The sequence below is a fragment of the Cydia amplana genome, chromosome 16 (genome assembly GCF_948474715.1).
Source record: "Cydia amplana chromosome 16, ilCydAmpl1.1, whole genome shotgun sequence".
Taxonomy (NCBI): domain Eukaryota; kingdom Metazoa; phylum Arthropoda; class Insecta; order Lepidoptera; family Tortricidae; genus Cydia; species Cydia amplana.
This window is the reverse complement of record NC_086084.1, coordinates 3,026,047-3,044,988: the sequence shown is the minus strand read 5'-3', so window position 1 is coordinate 3,044,988 and position 18,942 is coordinate 3,026,047. Positions and strand designations below refer to the sequence as shown.

Here is an 18,942-nt window from a genome sequence, read left to right as displayed (position 1 = left end):
AAATTTTCATCTAATTTTTTTACTATTATTTTAAGAGATAATTCAATATTATTTTTTTCAGAAAGCGACCTTAATTGTATATACAACATACCCAAATTACAAAGAAATCGGATTAGTACTTTGGCTGTAATAAAATAAAAATGATTTTTCTTTTTTTGCATTTTTTTTTTAAATCTGAAGCATTTGAGGCTTAATATTTGGTGAAAGCACTACATATACATAGGTTAATAATCCAGTAAAAGGAAATTGTTTTTTTCGCTAAGGGCAGTTTGGCCATGCTTACCCGGCTATACCCTTTTTCGTTAAACAACAAAAATACAGGGAAAGAAGGCGTTCAGATATTTGTGTATAAGAAAATAAATCTATCGGAAAATATGTCTATACGGAAAGAAGGCGTTCAGATTTATATATACAAGAAAAAAAATATACCAGGAAATATATCTATAGGGAAAAAAGGCGTGCGGAAATTTTTATACAGGGAAAAAAGACGATCGGAATTTATTATACAAGAAAAAAAAAATATCGGAAAATACATCTAACAAATCGAAAGCTGACTCTTACTACAACGGAATATGAGTGATTTTACAATGATTTTCGGAATTACCCGATTTTCGGAATTACCCGAATAAACCTTACCTACCTACTCAAAATTAACATTTAAAATCGGAGTCAAATATAAATAGGTAACACTTTAGACAGCATACCACAGCACTTTTGAAAATATTTTTGTATTTAACACTTATGCATTCAAGTACAATTTATTTTTAGTCTATTGTAAGTTACGACTACGAAACTATGTTACATATTTACAATTGTACCTATATATTTCTTCATGTCATAAGTTTAAAATCACAAATGATCCATATTTAGTAATGATTGATCCTTTTAAGGACACGCTATTAATATGATTATTGATTGTGTATGAAGGTACAATCATACATGTTATGTTTGGATGATAAATGAAATATAAATATTCGCCAACGTCTTTTACAGCAATGATTTAAACCTGTAAAATTAATAAATAAAGAAACTTACTTATATATTAACTACCGATGTAAATTTATTCCATTTCCATCATATTTGAAATCGGCTGTCTACTACACGACAAATTATTGTTATACGCTAAGTTACCTGTACTTCGTAGTCTAAAGAATAAAAACACAAATGATAGGATTACCATACACAGGAGCACAGCAAGGCATGTGGCGATGAAATATAATGGATATTTTAGCTCTTTTGAATTTAAGTCTGCGTTGGACTGAGCTTCGTGTCCATCTTCTTTAAACATAATTTGTTTCTTGAAATTGACTTCTTTAACGTCGTTATTGACTTCTAAATCATCAGGATGAGAATCCACCGATGCACTATTTTGAAGTTTTAAATATTCTTGTATATTTTCTAAAATCCGGTATATACCTCCGGTGACCTGGTGGTTGCTATTCATTAACTTTTCCAGAAATGCATTATTTTTAGCTTCAGTTTTATTCAAAACTTCTACAAACTTTTCTATTGAGTACGATTCACTTCGATTTAGGATTTTTCCTACTGCTGATTGAAATTCATTCAGAGAACCAGGCGAAATAGGTGTTAGTGCTGTATCATTAACATGAGTTTTATTCATTGCGTTATTAATACCTTTACAAGTTATACCATCAACATTTTCTGTGTCATATATTCCATTCCTAGCTTTAACAGCAAAAGTGTGGGAAATCTTTTTCAATTTAGTTAAGCTATCGCAAGGTAATCGGTTACCTCCTAAGTAAATTTCTCTGATATTTTCATTGGAAAACTCATCAAAATCCAAATTTTCTATCAGGTTATTGTCTATATACACAAATCGCACGCGAGGTGTATTGTGAAATATGCTCGCACTAAAACTATGCAATAAGTTACTTGACAAGTCTAGAGTGTTTAAATTGACCAATCCATCAAAAACGCCAAACATTAGCGACGACAGCAAGTTATTGCTCAAGTTTAAAACGCTAAGGTCCTCATTATCACTGAAAGACCCTGGTTGTATAATGGAGATTTGGTTATAGCTAAGATCGATCCATGAAAGTTGCCGCAGCTTTTGGAATGATGATTTGTTAATTGATACAATTTTATTTGAAGTCAATATCAATCTTTCAAGCGTAATAATCGGGTTCACTAAGACATCATGAATGTCGCTTATATTGCAAAATGACAAATCAAAACCTGCGATCGAAGTATTTACGATATCCTGTAAGTTAAATCTAGATGTAATATTACTAAGTAAAACCACGGATAGCGATTGCAAGCCAGTGAATATTGATGAATTAAACACCACTTCTTGGTTGGCAGATATATCTATCTTTAGAAGATTTCGCAGATTTCTAAAAGCATTATTTTCAATTCTGATTAAGTTATTACCTTTAAGGGTCAGCAATCGTAAATCACTCAAATCCAGAAAAGTTTTATCCGTTATATATTTAAGTTTATTATGCTGTAAATATATTTCTTCCACTAGTTTTATATTGGTGTTGTTTAAGGAATAGATTTCTAATTGGTTGTACGATAGATCAAGAACTTGTATTGATCCGGTCCTACTGAATGCATTTATTTCTAAAACCGTGAGATTACTGTATGACGAGTTAAATGTTTTTAATGACTTCATACTATTAAGTGCGCCGTCCTTAATCGTGTTAACATAAGTATAAGACAAATCGAGACCAGTAGATGAAACTAGTCCCTTAAAAAGTTGCGAAGGCATTACAGTCAAAAGAGGGTTATTGTTTAACTTTAATATTTTTAATTTATTTAAGTATTCAAAAGACTGCATTTCGACTTCCTCGATTATATTGAAAGATAAATCTACAATTTGTAAACTTGATAGGTACGCAAACATATCTTTTGGTATTTTTTTTATCTTATTGTTGTTGATATAGAAGTAGGAAAGGTTTTTCAAATTCGAAGTGTCAAATTCAATATTTTGTAATTGGTTATACGATAGGTCAAGATCTTTCAACAGCTCGAGTTCCATAAATGTAATTTTATGTATTTTGGATATGGAATTTTTACTGAAATTTAAACATTCAAATTGCCCTTCAAACATCTCAGGACCTAGCTCTGTTACGTCAGCTCCACTCAAGACAAGTTTTTTCATGAAAATTCCTTGAAATGTATTTTTGGGCAAATACCCTGAAATCGGATTATCATCGATTTTAAAATCTTGAATGTGTTTTCCCTCAAATGCTCCCGGTTCAATTTTAGAAATTGTATTCAATGAGATATCCAGTGATTGAAGGTTCACATTATGCTGAAATAAACTTTTTGTAATCATACTAATTTTATTACTGCTTAAATCTAGTTTTCTTAATGCAACCATAGGATCAAACGTTTCGTCTTCAAACCCAATTAAATTATTCCAACTTAAATTAAGTTTTTCCAACATGTACAGCGTGTTAAAATTGCTCTTCTCTATTTTTGTTAAATAGTTGTGATCTAAAAACAATTCTTTTATATTTGTTAGTCTTGCAAAAACGACACCTATTTTAGTTAGTTCGTTATCTGAGATATGCAGTATTTGGAGCTGTGTTAACCCTTCAAATGTAAGTGCACCGAAACTTTTGATATAATTGTGGGATAGATTTAAGTGAAGTAGATTAGGAAATCGACTGAAATAGTTATCGGGTATAGCTTTAATAACATTATGACTCAAATCTATTGTATGTACTTGACTGAAGCCAGCGGCAGTCGCTCTCTCATAATCTTCTAAATCCGCTATTTGGTTGCAGGATACATTAAGTATGTTTAAGCTGATTAGTTTCGAGAATGCTTCTAAATTTATCAATTCTATCGTATTTTGTGAAAGATCTATCGTTGTTGCCTTGTTTAAATAAAATAATACTCCTGGAATCGAGTTCATTTTTCCGTTTGTAATCAAAAGGGTATGTATATGATCGCTTAGTTGGTAAATCAAGTTGAATGGATTGAATGAATGTGTTTCGTCGATGTTGTCTGCTTTGAGGTAGATAATGTAATCCTCGTTAAAACCGTAGTTATAATCATTGTAGTCGTGCTGAATGCAGGACCAGTCTGTGACTAGATTTAATCCTGGCTCGAAGTCGTAAGAGCAGGATAGTTCAGCTTCACAAATTCGTCGCTCTAAGTCGTTAAGCTCGCATCCTCCATCCACTAGTTCACTTGCTGCTACAAGTGTTATCAGAAATATGATTCTTCTTGCTATTGCGCAATCTGAAATGAAATATTTTTGATTATACATAATTATAATATTATCTTAGCGTTCCTTAACTTTAGGAGTAGGTTAGGATAGGTCAGTTAAGTAGCGCGACGCGCTCATTCTTTCTTCCGTGGTTAAGTTATATGTATTCTGTTCTTCTAAACTAAGTACAATATTTGTTTGAACTGAGCCTATTGTATTTACATTAACTATAACGTTATAACACTCTTATCAAAATTATTTGCGTGGGCTGTCAGTTTCATAGCCTTTTAAATGATTTCTAATTTATATCAGCAACTCACACAACAAAATTTAATATTAAATCGTGTCTAGTATCTACCTAAGTATGATAAATTCAAATGTGGTTACGAAATAAACAGGAAATGGATCAAAAACGTTCCGAAAAATGGGCAAGATGCCTGTGGACAACATAATTAACGAATTGGGTACATTTTAGGTACTAATGCATTTATCATGGGTACTCGTACAGCGAGCTGCAAAAGTGCATACTTTGTGATTGGATTTTATTCATAAAGTGGGTATGTACTTATACAGCTGGGTGTACATCTTCACAGGCTTTAAAATAGGCATTTAAGTTAATTTATTATGTTAACGTACGTTCACAGGAAAAACCCTATTATAACACTTATTCATAATAAATAAGTTTTTGAACCTAATGTCAAATTTTCGAGAAAATACCCCATTTCCTGCTTGACATACATAAAGCTCAAGGTTCAGGACTGTTATATAAATACATAGAACTTACCCATTTTTGAAAAGCCTCTTCATACGTTTTCTAGTGATTTGCATATATGACACTATTTGTATAATATTTAATTAAAATATACTTGACACCGTTACCCGCGTTTTCATATTTTTTAAATTAACACCGTAACAATAAATGCGGGATCGTAGGCAGTTGGTTTGGCACTGGTGGCTTCCTTTTTTACATACACATTAATCTCGGCGTTATCATTTATTTAGTCATAGGAAACCGAAACGGAACCGCAACATACACATGGGAACGGATAAAGGCATATATACAATTATACATAATGCCTGCATATAAGTTTAAAACAGTTAACATTAACAAAACAAGTTCAGTCAACAACGCATATATTTAAATAAGAAAAAAGTCGATGGCGTAGCCAAAGTGACAATCGTTAAAGACAAAGTCAATCGAAACGCAGCAAGGCTATAAAAAATAACCGCATGACTTTTCGTTTGCACCTGCCATTCCCATACATTTATATTTTGATTATTGATTAACGTTTACCATCCACTGTTACTTTGGCAACAACCCTAGGGGGCCTAATCAAATATATGTAGTTGGTCAAACCAAATTTAGCAGTAAATAAGAACAAAAAAACTATACTCATCCTTTTCTTTTGGGTGCTAGTACTAGTTTAAGAAAAAATTGTATGATTCTCTTGTCTATGTTGGAAATGAGACAGTCTTCTGACAAAATATAACATTTCCTTATAAAAAAAACACAAATTTAAACTGAAATAACGTATAGAAATCATCACAACACTTTTTGTTGGACCTGTCATCCCAATAGGTACATTTTGTTTTTCGATTGGCGTTTGCCGATGAACGAGCTTTTTGGTTACGGGGCTGGGGCCCGTTTCTCAAAAGCTTGTAACTTGTGATACAAGTGGAAGTCCGTTTCCAACAAAAAGTGACATCCGCTTTTATTACAAGTTACAAGCTTTTGAAAAACGGGCCCCTGGTGCCCAAAATGTGGAGCACAAGTTCTTTTCTTATACTATCAAGAACAAAGTTGTGTTCTAGTATTTTTTACTACTTATTTACTTCTGCCAATCTGCTAAAATAACAATAGTCGTAATCAAAATCGATTGAGCCATCTAACTTGTTTGATGTAAGTTTGAGGTGGTTACTTTAGAATAGCTTAAAATACTTCGATAAAAAATGCTGACTTGTAGGTAGGTAGTTTTGCTACTAAAAAACCGGCCAAGTGCGAGTCGGACTCGCGTTCCAAGGGTTCCGTACATTACATAATTTTTAACAATATGTTTTTTTAATGAATAGGGAGTAAAATGTTTCTACAAAACCCATCAAAAACTGCACATTTCTAATAGGTTTTCCTGTCATCTTCAGGTAAACTCAGTAGTTTCAGAGATAAAGGGGGGGGGGGGGGGGGGAATGGTCATTTAATGCTTATTTTCTTGAATAACTGCTAAACTATTTATCTTAAAATTATAAAAAAAAATTGAGATGAATGAAATGAAATGATGAGGTGAAATGAGCTCTTTCATTTGATATGTAACACGATATAGTTACATTGCTGTTTTCCCCCCAAAAGTGGCCTCCATATTTAAAATTCATTTTTTTACGTTACATGTATTTTTAACAATATGTTTTTTTTTAATGATAAGTGAGTAAATAGTAGATTGTTATCCAAGGGGTGAAGGCACTAATTTCTGCCGAGGCAGTAGCTCGAACGCAGTGAGAGTGCCAATAGTCCGAGGCTGAAATGATGCCTTTCACCTTTCACCTGACACTCTACTTTTCATTTCGAATACGAGGAAAGTAAAATGCATGTTTTTTTAAAAACATGAGTAAATATACATTTTCATAGTATTTCTTGAGGGTACTTTCAATTAACAATTTAGCCAAACGGATCGTTATTTATGGAATGCGGAGTTAAATATCAGAATGGAAATTGTATAACAAATCCATTTAAACCCAAATTTCAATTGCCCATTGTAATTTTTTTTTAAATCGTACTTGGAACGTAAAATGCTCTAGTGCAGAAACGTATCCTTTTCTGCACACCTTAGAACAACAATGACCCCCTTTCAGAGCACGAGAAATGAAAATGTCTTTAAAACCGCGTAGGGGTCGGATCAAAAACTAAGTACTTAAGTCCGACTCTCGCTTGACTGCACATTTCTAATAGGTTTTCCTGTCATCTATAGGTAAAGAACTATTTAGTGTATTTTTTTCAAAATTTTAGACCCAGTAGTTTCAGAGATAAAGGGGGGGGAATGGTCATTTTTTGCCTATTTTTTTGAATAACCGCTAAACTATTTATCTTAAAATTATTAAAAAAAAAAATACATTTGAGATTCTTACAATGAGCTCTTTCATTTGATATATAACACGATATAGTTAGTAAAACTTTATTTTTTAATTTTCTCATTTACCCCCCAAAACTGGCCTCCATATTTAAAATTCATTTATTTACGTTACACGTCCATCTTTGGGTCACAAACTTACATATGTGTACCAAATTACAACTTAATTGGTCCAGTAGTTTCGGAGAAAATAGGCTGTGACAGACGGACAGACAGACAGACGAGTGATCCTATTAGGGTTCCGTTTTTTCCTTTTGAGGTACGGAACCCTAAAAATGAAGAGTCATTTAGATTTAAGACATTTATTAATTGAATCATACTTCCTGTAAAATAAGAGTAAGACCAATGCGTTATTACAACGATTCATAGATATTACAGTCAAATAAACTTTGTTTAAGTTTAAGTTAAAGTAACAATTTCTGAATAGGAAATAAGGAAAAATAATAGCAAAAAAGAAGTTGAAATACATTGTCATACAAATGCAGTTTAATTTGAGAGCTATATGCAAGTTAGATACTAAAGCAGCATTCCATCATTGGTTAATCTTATTTTTTTACAAGTGCGCACTTTCCATAGATTCAGCAATGTTCCGAGTACTACTCGTGAGGGACCGGGCACTGGGTACATACAACCTTGATTTATAAACTTTATATAAAATAAAACCGACTAGGATTGCCAAAATCAATCCAACACAAACCTCTGTAAACATAGAAGTTTTTTGCCTGTCTTCATTTGTTCCTAGTAACTTTTCATGAGTAGGTTTTGCAGCTGAAATTGAATCTATTCGAGAATTTAGCTTCTCTATTTTACTGTTAAGGTCGAGAATTGCGTTCTGTTTCTCAACGGCTATAGTCTCTTGCAAGTCTTGTTTAATTTTGTTGATATAAGGGATTAAATGATCTGATGTGGCATTTTCTTTATCCACAACCATTGGCTCGATGGTCGTTTTGGATATAGAGTCTTTATATGTTAACACTCGCAATAATCTTCCTAAAAGTAAGTTTGTATTACTGTTTGCATTTACTAAGGCCGAAGTCAAGTTTATGCTGTCTTGGTTCAGTTTTTGTAAAAGAAAATTAGTATTATTATTCAGATTAACTAAATCCAGAGTCAAGTTACTTCCTGAAGACAAATTTTGAATCAGAGTTAATTGTTGCTTAGTTAAATTGGTAAGTGATGATTCATGGTTTATAATTCCGCCTTGTTCTTTGAATGTTCGCTCTTGAGACACATTGTATAATATATTTCGTATGTCGAGGAGCAATTTGTCATGTTCTACTGGCGTCGAGGTAGGTTTAAAATTGTTATTATAGCCACCTTTGTTACACGTAACTCCGTTCACGTTTTCTTTGGTCAAATCATTACTAACAGACGTTATACTTATCTCGTAGCTCTTTTTCTCTATACTAACTAATATATCACAAGGTAGCGGATTACCTCCTATGCTGAGTTTAGACAAACCAGTCCCTACGAACTCGTCGTCGGAAATGAAGTCAATTTCATTGTTATCCACTATAAGAGTATTTAAATGCTCAATATCGTAAAATCTTGATCGGTGTAAACTTTTTATCTTATTATATGACAAATCTATAACTTCCACGTAAAGAAGGCCTCGGAAAATTCCGTAATTAATTTCAATTATCATATTGTGAGAAATGTTTAATAACTTCAAATAGGTGTTGTCTTTAAAAGCTCCTGGTTGAATGTAATATAAGTGGTTGTAACTAAGGTCTAGCTGTCTAAGTGACGTCAAATTAGACAAAGCACCAACTTCCAGCTTTGTAACATTATTATTACTTAACAGTAATGTTTCTAAACGTTGCATTTTATAAAATTTTAACTGGCTTATATTCTGTATACTTGAGTGAGCCATTTCTAACTTAGTTAGAGGCATATCATTTACTTTGTCAAAAGAAACCTCGGGTTTTGTTCCCGAAAGAAGTAGGTTTGCTAGATTTTGAGCTTTTTCTACTAAGGATACATCAAATTCTAATTCCAGGTTATATGATAAATCCAAATTACGAATATCTTGTAAAGCGTAAAACGCTTCTTTGTGTATCGTGCGAATATGATTGTTCGACAAAATAACCGTACTTAGAATGCTTAATCCATTAAAAAATGTTTGTGAAATGGCTTGTAACATATTATTATTCAACATCAAAGTTTTAAGATATCTTAAGTCAGTTGTATTAACGTCGAATACACTCAGTAGATTATATGACAGATCAATTGTTCGAATATTGCTCGCGTAAGATAAAGAATTATATTGTAGTTCACTTATGTTGCTATGTGAAATATTGAGTTCTCTCAAAAGTGACATACCCATAAATGAGCCATTATTAACAGTAGTTATCAAAGTTCCAGAAATATCAAGACTTGGCAGAGAGCTTAAGCCGTCAAAAGTTTTCTCTTCTATCGAACCGTGGAGGGGATTGTCAGAAATTTTGAAATTTAACAAACTTTGCAAATAACGGAAAGAGTTAGATCCTAAATGTGATATGTTATTATGAGATAAATCAAGCAACTGCAACGATCCCAACGCTATGAAATTATTACTCGAAATATATGTTATTTTATTGTGATGCAGTGTTAATATTTGCAGTCCTGTTAGGTCTTCGGTCACAATATCCAGTTTTTGTATTTTATTATATGACAAATCCAAGCAATTCAAATAGTGTAAACCTTTAAAGGAATAGTTACTTAATGATTCCATTTCATTGTTGTTCAATAACAAAGTTCTTAAATTTTGAAGACCAGCAAATGCGTAGTTTTCTACAGAGGTTAAATGTTGGCCACTTAAATCTAGTTCCGTTACCATAGCCAATCCTTCAAAAGAACCTCTCTCAAGGGGCCCTTCTAGTTCATTGCCCTCAATAGTAAAATTAAATATAACTTTACCCTGGAACATATTTTTAGGTAAGATTGTTAATTTGTTTCTAGAAAGGTATACGGTCGTTAATTTTGTGACATTTATAAACGTGTCTCTATCAATACTTTCTAAGTAATTGTTTTGTAGGTCGATTGTTGTCAATGATGCCATATTGCCAAACACGTTCTTTTCAATTGTATTAATTTCATTTGAATTAAGTTGAATAGTCTTTAAATTGACTAACTTTCCAAAATCACTGGATTTTATTACCTGTATATTATTATGACCTAGATCCAATGTTATCAAGTTATAAAATCTCAAAAGAGATGAATCAATTTTGGCTAGTCGGTTGTACGAAAGATTCAAATATAAAAGTTTTCTCAAACCTTCAAAAGACATTATGTCTAGTGTATAGATATAATTATGAGACAAATCTAGCGACTCTATATTCGGGAATGAATCGAAAACTGCTTCTGGTATACTAACTAAATAATTATGTGATATATTCAATTTCTCCAGCGTTTTGTATTCATGTTCACCGGGAACTACTTGGATATTGTTTATGTTGTTTTCTGAAAAGTCTACATATTTGAGCGCAGGAAGATCATTTCCATTCGAAAGCTTTGCATTGATCAGTGAACATCTTGACATTTTTAATATAGCCAAATTTGGCATATGCTCGAAAGTAGGAATAAATGCGAAATCTTCATTATTGTCACTTATATCTAATGAATATATTAATTCCCTATCATCATTATTATCTGCAAAACTAGGAACAAAGTCTTCATTATATTCATATTTTAATACAATACTGATAGGGTCATGTGGATTACCATTTACGTTATAAACAAAATTGTGACATTCTCCGGTGTAAGAATTGCTTATTGAAGATACATAACGACGACAATACATCGTATGAGTGCACTCGTTGGTATTGGTTGTATCATCATAGGGTTGGGTGCATCCATCATGCAACGGGAACAGTGATTGCGAGCCACACTCGAGTATCACACATACTATCACCAGTTTATCTGAAACACATCAAATGGCTTAGTTAAGAAACTTGATTTTAAGATAAGATTCTGTTTGATTATTATCGATCACTGGGAGTAAAGTATGTGAAATTAACACAAGTAAGAAAAATCCTAATAATATAATAATGTTTCACGAGTAATCAATGAACAGTCACGGAATATGAAGAATTATCACTTTTCGATTCTATGTAATGGCATTACGGTACAAAAGTGACATAAAGAAATTAGGTGTACGAGTATATTCGGGTTTCTTAAAATTACCTTTTATAAAGTAAGTAAAGTAAAGTAAAGTATTTTTTATTAATAATCATTAAATTATTTAAACTAATCGTAGAATTCTTTGACTTGGTCAAAGTATTATTTAAAAAAATTACATTCTCTATCAAATGAGTCTAACAGGCCAATTCCAACATACACCCGACATCAAAACGACAACATCTGAATGTCAGCTAATAGCTGTCAATTGCCCGTGCGTCTCACTCGGGCTAATACATGTTCAGATAAGTCCGAGCGAAATGAACGCACGAATAACAATTTGATTGTTCGAGTTCAGATATGAAGAGTACGAGTAGGTACGTTGGAATTGGCCTGTAAGCAGCGATTTGATTTGCAATTAGCTAGAAGCGAATTTTATTAATAATCATGATGCAAAATAATACTTACACAGGATCAAGTTCATCATTGTTCATATTATCTGTCACTGCACCTGAAAAAAATAACATAATAGATATGTTTAAAACGAATTGTATTTAATTTACTATTAATCCGAGATTGAAGCCTAAATTCGATACAGTGTAAAACGAGAGTTTACTCTTTCTTTCTGTTCGAAATAAATAAAAAAACGTTCCCCACTTTTCGTGTAGGGTACAGCAAGCTGCAAAAGTGCATAACCACTTCATAAATGTAATTACAGAAATACAGACACATATTATTATGACAAAAATATAAGTGTATGACTAGTGATGGGTAGCACATCAATTTAAAATGAGTTTGTATGAGTACCTCATTTTCTAAAATGAGGTGTTACAATGTCTTACTTCAAATGAGGTGAGGTACTAGCATATTTTCAGCGTCAACTATTCAATTAATTCCAACACCGACAATTTTTTTAAGATGTATGAAAGCTTGCAGCGTTTACGCTTGTGGTCTTTCGTGTTTAATTGTTAACGTATTTTCGGTGGTGACGCGAAGCGATATTGAAGTACGCCGCGTGTCGGTCTCACTTCCTCTTTGGGTATTTCTAATTCATTGTTTCATTTTGAAAGGATTTTTGAGGGGTTCATGTCACAAAGAGGCGGTGAGTGGTACAAACTCAACGAATTTCTCGGTGGACCTTTTGTCGTTGCAATAAGGTTTGTAGTTCGGCAGTTGACAGTGTGGATCATTACTCGTTTCTTCATTTGAGACATTTGAGTTTTGAGTGTCGGCGAGCAGGCGAGCACCTAGCGCCTCGCGCGATCCAGGGACTCTGTTGCGTGACTTGTGAGTTGTGAGGAGTGTATGAGTTTTGAGGGTCGCGAGACTCGCGAATGAATTTGAACGTATAAGAGTTTTTTTTTAATTTGAAGTGTGTGAATGATTTGTGTGGCAAGAGGTGTTTGTGATGCGCGCGAGTAAATGAGTAAAATGAATAGAGGAGTGAAGTAAGACATTTTTGCGGTACGAAGTACTGCGACAAATTAACAAAATGAGTGGTACAAATGAGGTGCCTCACGAGTGAGCGACTCAACACTATGTATGACTACAATTCAATTCAATTCAAATAATTTATTTCAGAATAAAATTCCATAAAACATACACAATAAATTAAAATTAACTGAAGTATAATTTAATAAGTTAGTAACATTAAAAATACTTAAAACTATGTTGGTAATACTTAAAAACTATGTTAGTATACAAGAAACAAACTAGGTACTTACACTATTTAAAATTTATTTCCCCACTGTAGTATGGAGTTGAATCCATCGCCCGGAACCCTAAAAAGCACAAAGAAAATAAAATTAAAGACGACAATATTTTTTTTTTGACCTATGTCATTTTCGCTGATGTAGAAATATGTAGTAGGGTATTCTTTTAGTTAATTTAGATCACAGTAAAGAAATTTTGACTATAGCTAAGATTTTAAATGTAGTTGTTAGAAGTTTTAAGACTAATTTAAGACATATTTATAATGCAATGTTTTACTTACCCGTGTTATTGTTTGATATTCTGACACGAGTGGTATGTTGCAATGTAAGCACAGAACTATCGCAGTTATTGTACTTATTCGAATTAGGGGCACATGCGAAGATAAGAAAAACCATTTAACACAAATAGTTATTAAGTGACACGGTGTCATTAGAAAACAAATATAACATAACTTGAAAACTGCTATAGTTCGTTTTTTTTTTGCATTACAAAAAATGTAAGCGATCTGGACATGTCTTTTTATTAAAAAACACCATTAAAAAATAAGTCACAGCAAATATGTTAAAATTATAAATTATATACGATCTTTTACATTATTTTGCTTTCATAAGTAATATAAAGTAATTTTAAAAAGCGTTTTTCGATGTTTTTTTTAAATAAAAAGACACGTCAAGCTCTCAAGTCACCTTCTTTCTAATGATAAAAAAAGCGGCCAAGTGCGAGTCGGACTCGCCCATGAAGGGTTCCGTATTTAGGCGATTTATGACGTATTAAAAAAAAAACTACTTGCTAGATCTCGTTCAAACCAATTTTCGGTGGAAGTTTACATGGTAATGTACATCATATATTTTTTTTAGTTTTATCATTCTCTTATTTTAGAAGTTAGGGGGGGGGGGACACACATTTTACCACTTTGGAAGTGTCTCTCGCGCAAACTATTCAGTTTAGAAAAAAATGATATTAGGAACCTCAAAATCATTTTTGAAGACCTATCCATAGATATCCCACACGTATGGGTTTGATGAAAAAAAAAAATTGAGTTTCAGTTCGAAGTATGGGGAACCCCAAAAATTAATTGTTTTTTTTTCTATTTTTGTGTGAAAATCTTAATGCGGTTCACAGAATACATCTACTTACCAAGTTTCAACAGTATAGTTCTTATAGTTTCGGAGAAAAGTGGCTGTGACATACGGACGGACAGACAGACGGACAGACAGACGGACAGACAGACAGACATGACGAATCTATAAGGGTTCCGTTTTTTGCCATTTGGCTACGGAACCCTAAAAACGAACTATATTACATACCTATTTTAGCAAATGTCCTAATGTTTAATTACACAAAAGGGGGTTGTGTAACTAAATACAATACAATACAATACAATACAAATCCTCTTTATGGCATAACCTCAGAATAAATGTACATGGAAACACAAATAATACATGAAGACAGAGGTAAACAACAGGCGGTCTTATCGCTAAAGAGCGATCTCTTCCAGACAACCTTTAGGTAGTGGAGAAATGAAAAATGATATAATTAGGAGGTGCAAAAAAACTAAATTTAAACTAGAAAGAAACCTTTAAATTTTAATTCTACAACAATAATACAATACAATAATAAATATGTGTACAAAACGCGAGAGTTTAAGTTTAAGTGTTATATCCTAATGTTGCTTCTGGCTGCTTTTGCTCCTCAGATCGATAATTTATTTATGTTTTTGTATGCAAAACCCTAAGTCAAATATCAAGTAGAATCAAGCTGAACTTTTATAATTTTTGCTGACAGGATGCTTTCATAGGACTCGCACGTCGCTCCGTTGTATGAGCGTGGCAGCGCTATGTGCGTACATAGCGATGTCTCGCTTGCAGACTATGAGTGTGATAAGTTTCGAAGTCGGAGCTTACATTGAGTGACGAGGGTTGTTCTCAAAAAGGTAAAAAAATGAAAAAAAAAACAAACACATTTATTAAAGTTATTTAATATGTAGATGTAGGTACACTTGCTACAAATAATGAAAACAAATAAACGAGTCGTAATTGATTAAGTCAAGACCTTAATAAAATGTCCATTACATATTGGATTTGTATTGTTATTTACATCTAAACTATATAACTATAAGTGATATATGTACATATTGCTTAACATATCTTAGCTCAATACGAAAGCTGTAAAGTTTATAATTGCGCACTTTCCATAGACTCAGCTATATTTCGTCTGCTACTCGTACTAGTGCGCGACCAGCCTCTGGGTAGATAGAGTTCAGATTTGTATATTTTATACAAAATAAAACAAATCAAAATCACCAAAATCAAACCCACACAAACCTCAGTGAAAACAGACTTTTGCTTTTCTTCGTCTTTGGTTTTAAGCGATTTCTCATGAATAGGAGTCTTCGTTGTCATTGTCAAATCTATTTTTGAATTAAGCCTATTAATTTTATTATCCAACTGTAAAACATTTTGTCTTTCAACAGCTAAAGTGTCTTCTAAATCTTGCTTGATTTTGTTAATGTAGGAAAGTAGACTACCCGAAGTAGTATTTTCTTTGATTACAATTATAGGTTTGCTTGTTGTAATGGATTCTTTTGCAGTCAACACTTGCAATATTTTTCCTAACAGTATGTTCGTATTACTATTAATAATTGAAGTCAGATTACTAACAGAAGATAAGTTTTTAATTGAATTTATGATTTCTAAACTGTGTTGATTCATTTTTTGTTCTTGATTTATTATACTTTCTAAATGTGAAGAATCGTTATATATGTATTTAGCTCCAACAGGTTCTATGAAAATTTGCCCTCTCGAAACGTTATATAATATGTTCCTTATATCAAACAGCAATTTGTTATGCTCGACAGTTTCCGGGGCAACATTTGAATCAAAATTATAACCTTCTTTATTACACGTAACCCCTTTTAAGTTGTCTTTTGTTTCTTCAATATTTATAGCAGTAATGCTAATGTGAAAACTTTTTCTTTTGATTTTGTACAAAATCTTGCAGGGTAGTGGATTGCCTCCTATGCTGAGTTTAGTTAGACTACTCCCTAGGAACTCATCATCGGAAATAAACTCAATTTCATTGTTATCTACTATAAGAGTGTCTAAATGCTCAACATCGTAGAATCTAGATCGGTGTAAATCTTTAATCTTATTAAACGATAAATCTATAACTTCCACGTACAAAAGACCCTGAAATATCCCGTGACTAATTTCCAATAACTTATTGTGTGAAATGTTTAATATCTTCAAGTAGGTATTTTCTTTGAAAACTCCGGGCTGAATGTAATTTAAACTGTTATAACTCAGGTCTAACTGTTTTAGGGACGTCAAATTGGATAAAGCACCAATATTAAGCGTGGAAACAGCATTATTGTTTAATACTAACATTTCTAAACGTTGTAGATTAAATAATTTTAGAATGCTAATGTTATGGATGTTCAAATGTGTCATTTCTAATGTAAGAAGACCCTTTACATTTTCAAATGTAAGTGACATTGACACGGTTTTTGTTCCCGAAATATACAGATTTGCTAAATTTACAGATTGTTTAACTAAAAGTACATCAAATTCCAATTCAGGATTATACGACAAATCTAAATTGCGTATATCCTTTTGAAAAGTTTCTTCATGAATGGTACAAATACTATTATACGATAAAACAACCGTTCTTAGCAAACTCAGCCCTTTAAATACTGTTTGAGAAATTATCTGTAACATATTATTATTCAGCAATAAAGTATCAAGATTCCTTAAGTCAGTTGTATTAACATCGAATACAGATAGTCGATTATTTGAAAGATCAATTGTTCGAATATTGCAAACATAGGACAGTGAATTGTATTGGAGTTCAGTTATGTTACTATGTGAAATATTTAAGTCTCTTAATATAGTCATACCAATGAAAGAACCATTATTTACTGTAGTTATTAAAGTCCCGGATATATCAAGACTTGGTAAAGAGCTTAATCCGTCAAACGTATACTCTACTATTGAACCGAAGAGAGGGTTGTCTGAGATTTTAAAATTTAATAAACTTTGTAAAGATCGAAAATAATTAGATCCCAAGTACGATATGTTATTATGAGACAAATCAAGTAACTGCAGAGATCCTAATGAAATATAATTGTTACTTGAGATGTGTGCTATTTTATTATGATGTAATGTTAATACTTGCAAACTAATGAGGTCCTCGGTAACAATATCCAGGTCGTTGATTTTGTTATAAGATAAATCTAAAATATTCAAGCTTTGTAAACCTTTAAACGAATAGTTTCTTAATAACTCCACGGCATTGTTATTTAGTAACAAGGTTTCCAAAGTTTTAAGCCCGGCAAAGGCGTAATTTTCTATAGAGGTTAGATGTTGGCCACTTAAATCTAATTCTTTAACCATGGCAAGTCCTTCAAAACAACCTCTTTCTAGAGGCCCTTCTAGTTGATTGCCTTCTATCGTAAAATCAAATATAGTTTTATTCTTGAACAAATCTTTGGAGAGTATTTTAATCCTATTTCGAGAAAGGTAAACATTCCTTAATTTTGTCGCATTGATAAATATTTCTTGATCAATACTATCTATAGCATTATCTTGTATACTAATTGTAGTCAATGATGGCATATTTTTAAAGAAGTTTTTCTCTATGGTATGAAGACCATTAGAATCAAGTTTGATTTCCTCTAAGTTCACTAATTTAGCGAAATCCCTCGCGTTTAATTTCTCTATGATATTATAGCTGAGGTCCAACGTTACCAAATATCGCAGTTTATTAAACGAAGAATCTATGCTAGCTATTCTGTTATTTGCAAGATTTAAATGCAAAAGTTTTTTTATACCTTCAAAGAACATGATATCTAATGTGCCAAATAAATTATGAGATAAATCCAACGATTCTATATTCGGAAATAATTCAAAAGTGCCATCTAGGATATTATCTAAAGAATTATGTGATAAATTTAGTTTCTTCAGTGATTTGAATTCGTGTTCATCAGGAACCACTTCAAAACTGCTTATGATGTTTTCTGAATAGTCGATAGCCGTAAGCATTGGCAGATCATTTTTGTTTGACAGTTTCGCCTTGGACAGTAAAGATCTCGTTATTTTTAATATTGCTAAATTGGGCAACGACTCAATAGTAGGAACCAATGCATACGTATTAATACTTAAATCTAATGAATGGATAACTCTAACCATATCATCATCATTGATTTTGGGAACAGTCTCATCATTATCACTACATCTAAAATATAAGTTGATGGGGTCAAAACGTCCTGAACTCCGTCGGCGGTTAATATGTATAGCATTGCTGCATTCGTGATGACTGCCTAAGTTAAACTGAACTTGATTGGTACAATATACCGCGTGTATGCACTCGTTAGGATCAGTCGTGTCATCATAAACTTGTGTGCAGCCATCATCGTCAGGGTACAACGATTGCGAGCAGCACGTTGCTAGCAGAGACGCTGTCACCAACTTATCTGAAACATAAACATCTTATCTGTGCATAATTATATTACCCAATTATAATTATATCGCTAAGCATTTAATATTTTATTTTTATTTTAGTTCGTATTTAATACTAGAAACATGATATATCCGTTACACTAAAAAATTCGCCTACGAGTATTATGTATTTGCAATTCTCGTAAAATGCCCAGTCAATTGATTATGAAATTCTACCGTTATTTTCGCAAGAGCAAAACAAATTATTACTTAAGGATTTCTTAAGGTCTTATACTTACACAGTATCATATACATCGTGTCACATACTATCAGCGGCTATATCTGGAAAAGAGACATCAAATTATTTGATCAAATATTTTGATTTGTGTTTTTA

At 32.4% G+C, this 18,942-nt stretch overlaps 3 protein-coding genes across 4 annotated transcripts; all 3 read right to left on the bottom strand.

Moving 5' to 3' along the window:
- Nucleotides 1–1,026: 1,026 nt before the first annotated feature.
- Nucleotides 1,027–4,999, bottom strand: LOC134655373 (chaoptin-like). The gene is made up of 2 exons (XM_063510827.1): nt 4,968–4,999; nt 1,027–4,215 (listed from the first exon to the last, which is right to left on the bottom strand). Exons 1-2 carry the CDS (start codon nt 4,969–4,971, stop codon nt 1,061–1,063), a joined length of 3,159 nt encoding a protein of 1,052 aa, XP_063366897.1. The 5' UTR covers nt 4,972–4,999; the 3' UTR covers nt 1,027–1,060.
- A 2,856-nt stretch (nt 5,000–7,855) lies between these two features.
- On the bottom strand, nt 7,856–13,440 carry LOC134655372 (protein artichoke-like). 2 transcript variants are annotated; one of them, XM_063510826.1, is made up of 3 exons: nt 13,394–13,440; nt 11,869–11,911; nt 7,856–11,202 (listed from the first exon to the last, which is right to left on the bottom strand). In XM_063510826.1, exons 2-3 carry the CDS (start codon nt 11,885–11,887, stop codon nt 7,856–7,858), a joined length of 3,366 nt encoding a protein of 1,121 aa, XP_063366896.1. In that variant the 5' UTR covers nt 11,888–11,911; nt 13,394–13,440. The 2 variants fall into 2 exon arrangements, with proteins under 2 accessions (XP_063366896.1, XP_063366893.1); XM_063510823.1 differs by having other exon boundaries at nt 13,390–13,437.
- A 1,845-nt stretch (nt 13,441–15,285) lies between these two features.
- LOC134655374 (protein artichoke-like) lies at nt 15,286–18,277 on the bottom strand. The gene has a single exon (XM_063510828.1). The coding sequence runs from the start codon at nt 18,150–18,152 to the stop codon at nt 15,288–15,290; it is 2,865 nt and encodes a 954-aa protein (XP_063366898.1). The 5' UTR covers nt 18,153–18,277; the 3' UTR covers nt 15,286–15,287.
- Between the last annotated feature and the right edge of the window lie 665 nt (nt 18,278–18,942).

Coding starts and splice junctions, on each gene's coding strand:
- LOC134655374 (XM_063510828.1), bottom strand. CDS start 18,152: ATGCTTACGGCTATCGACTATTCAGAAAACATCATAAGCAGTTTTGAA.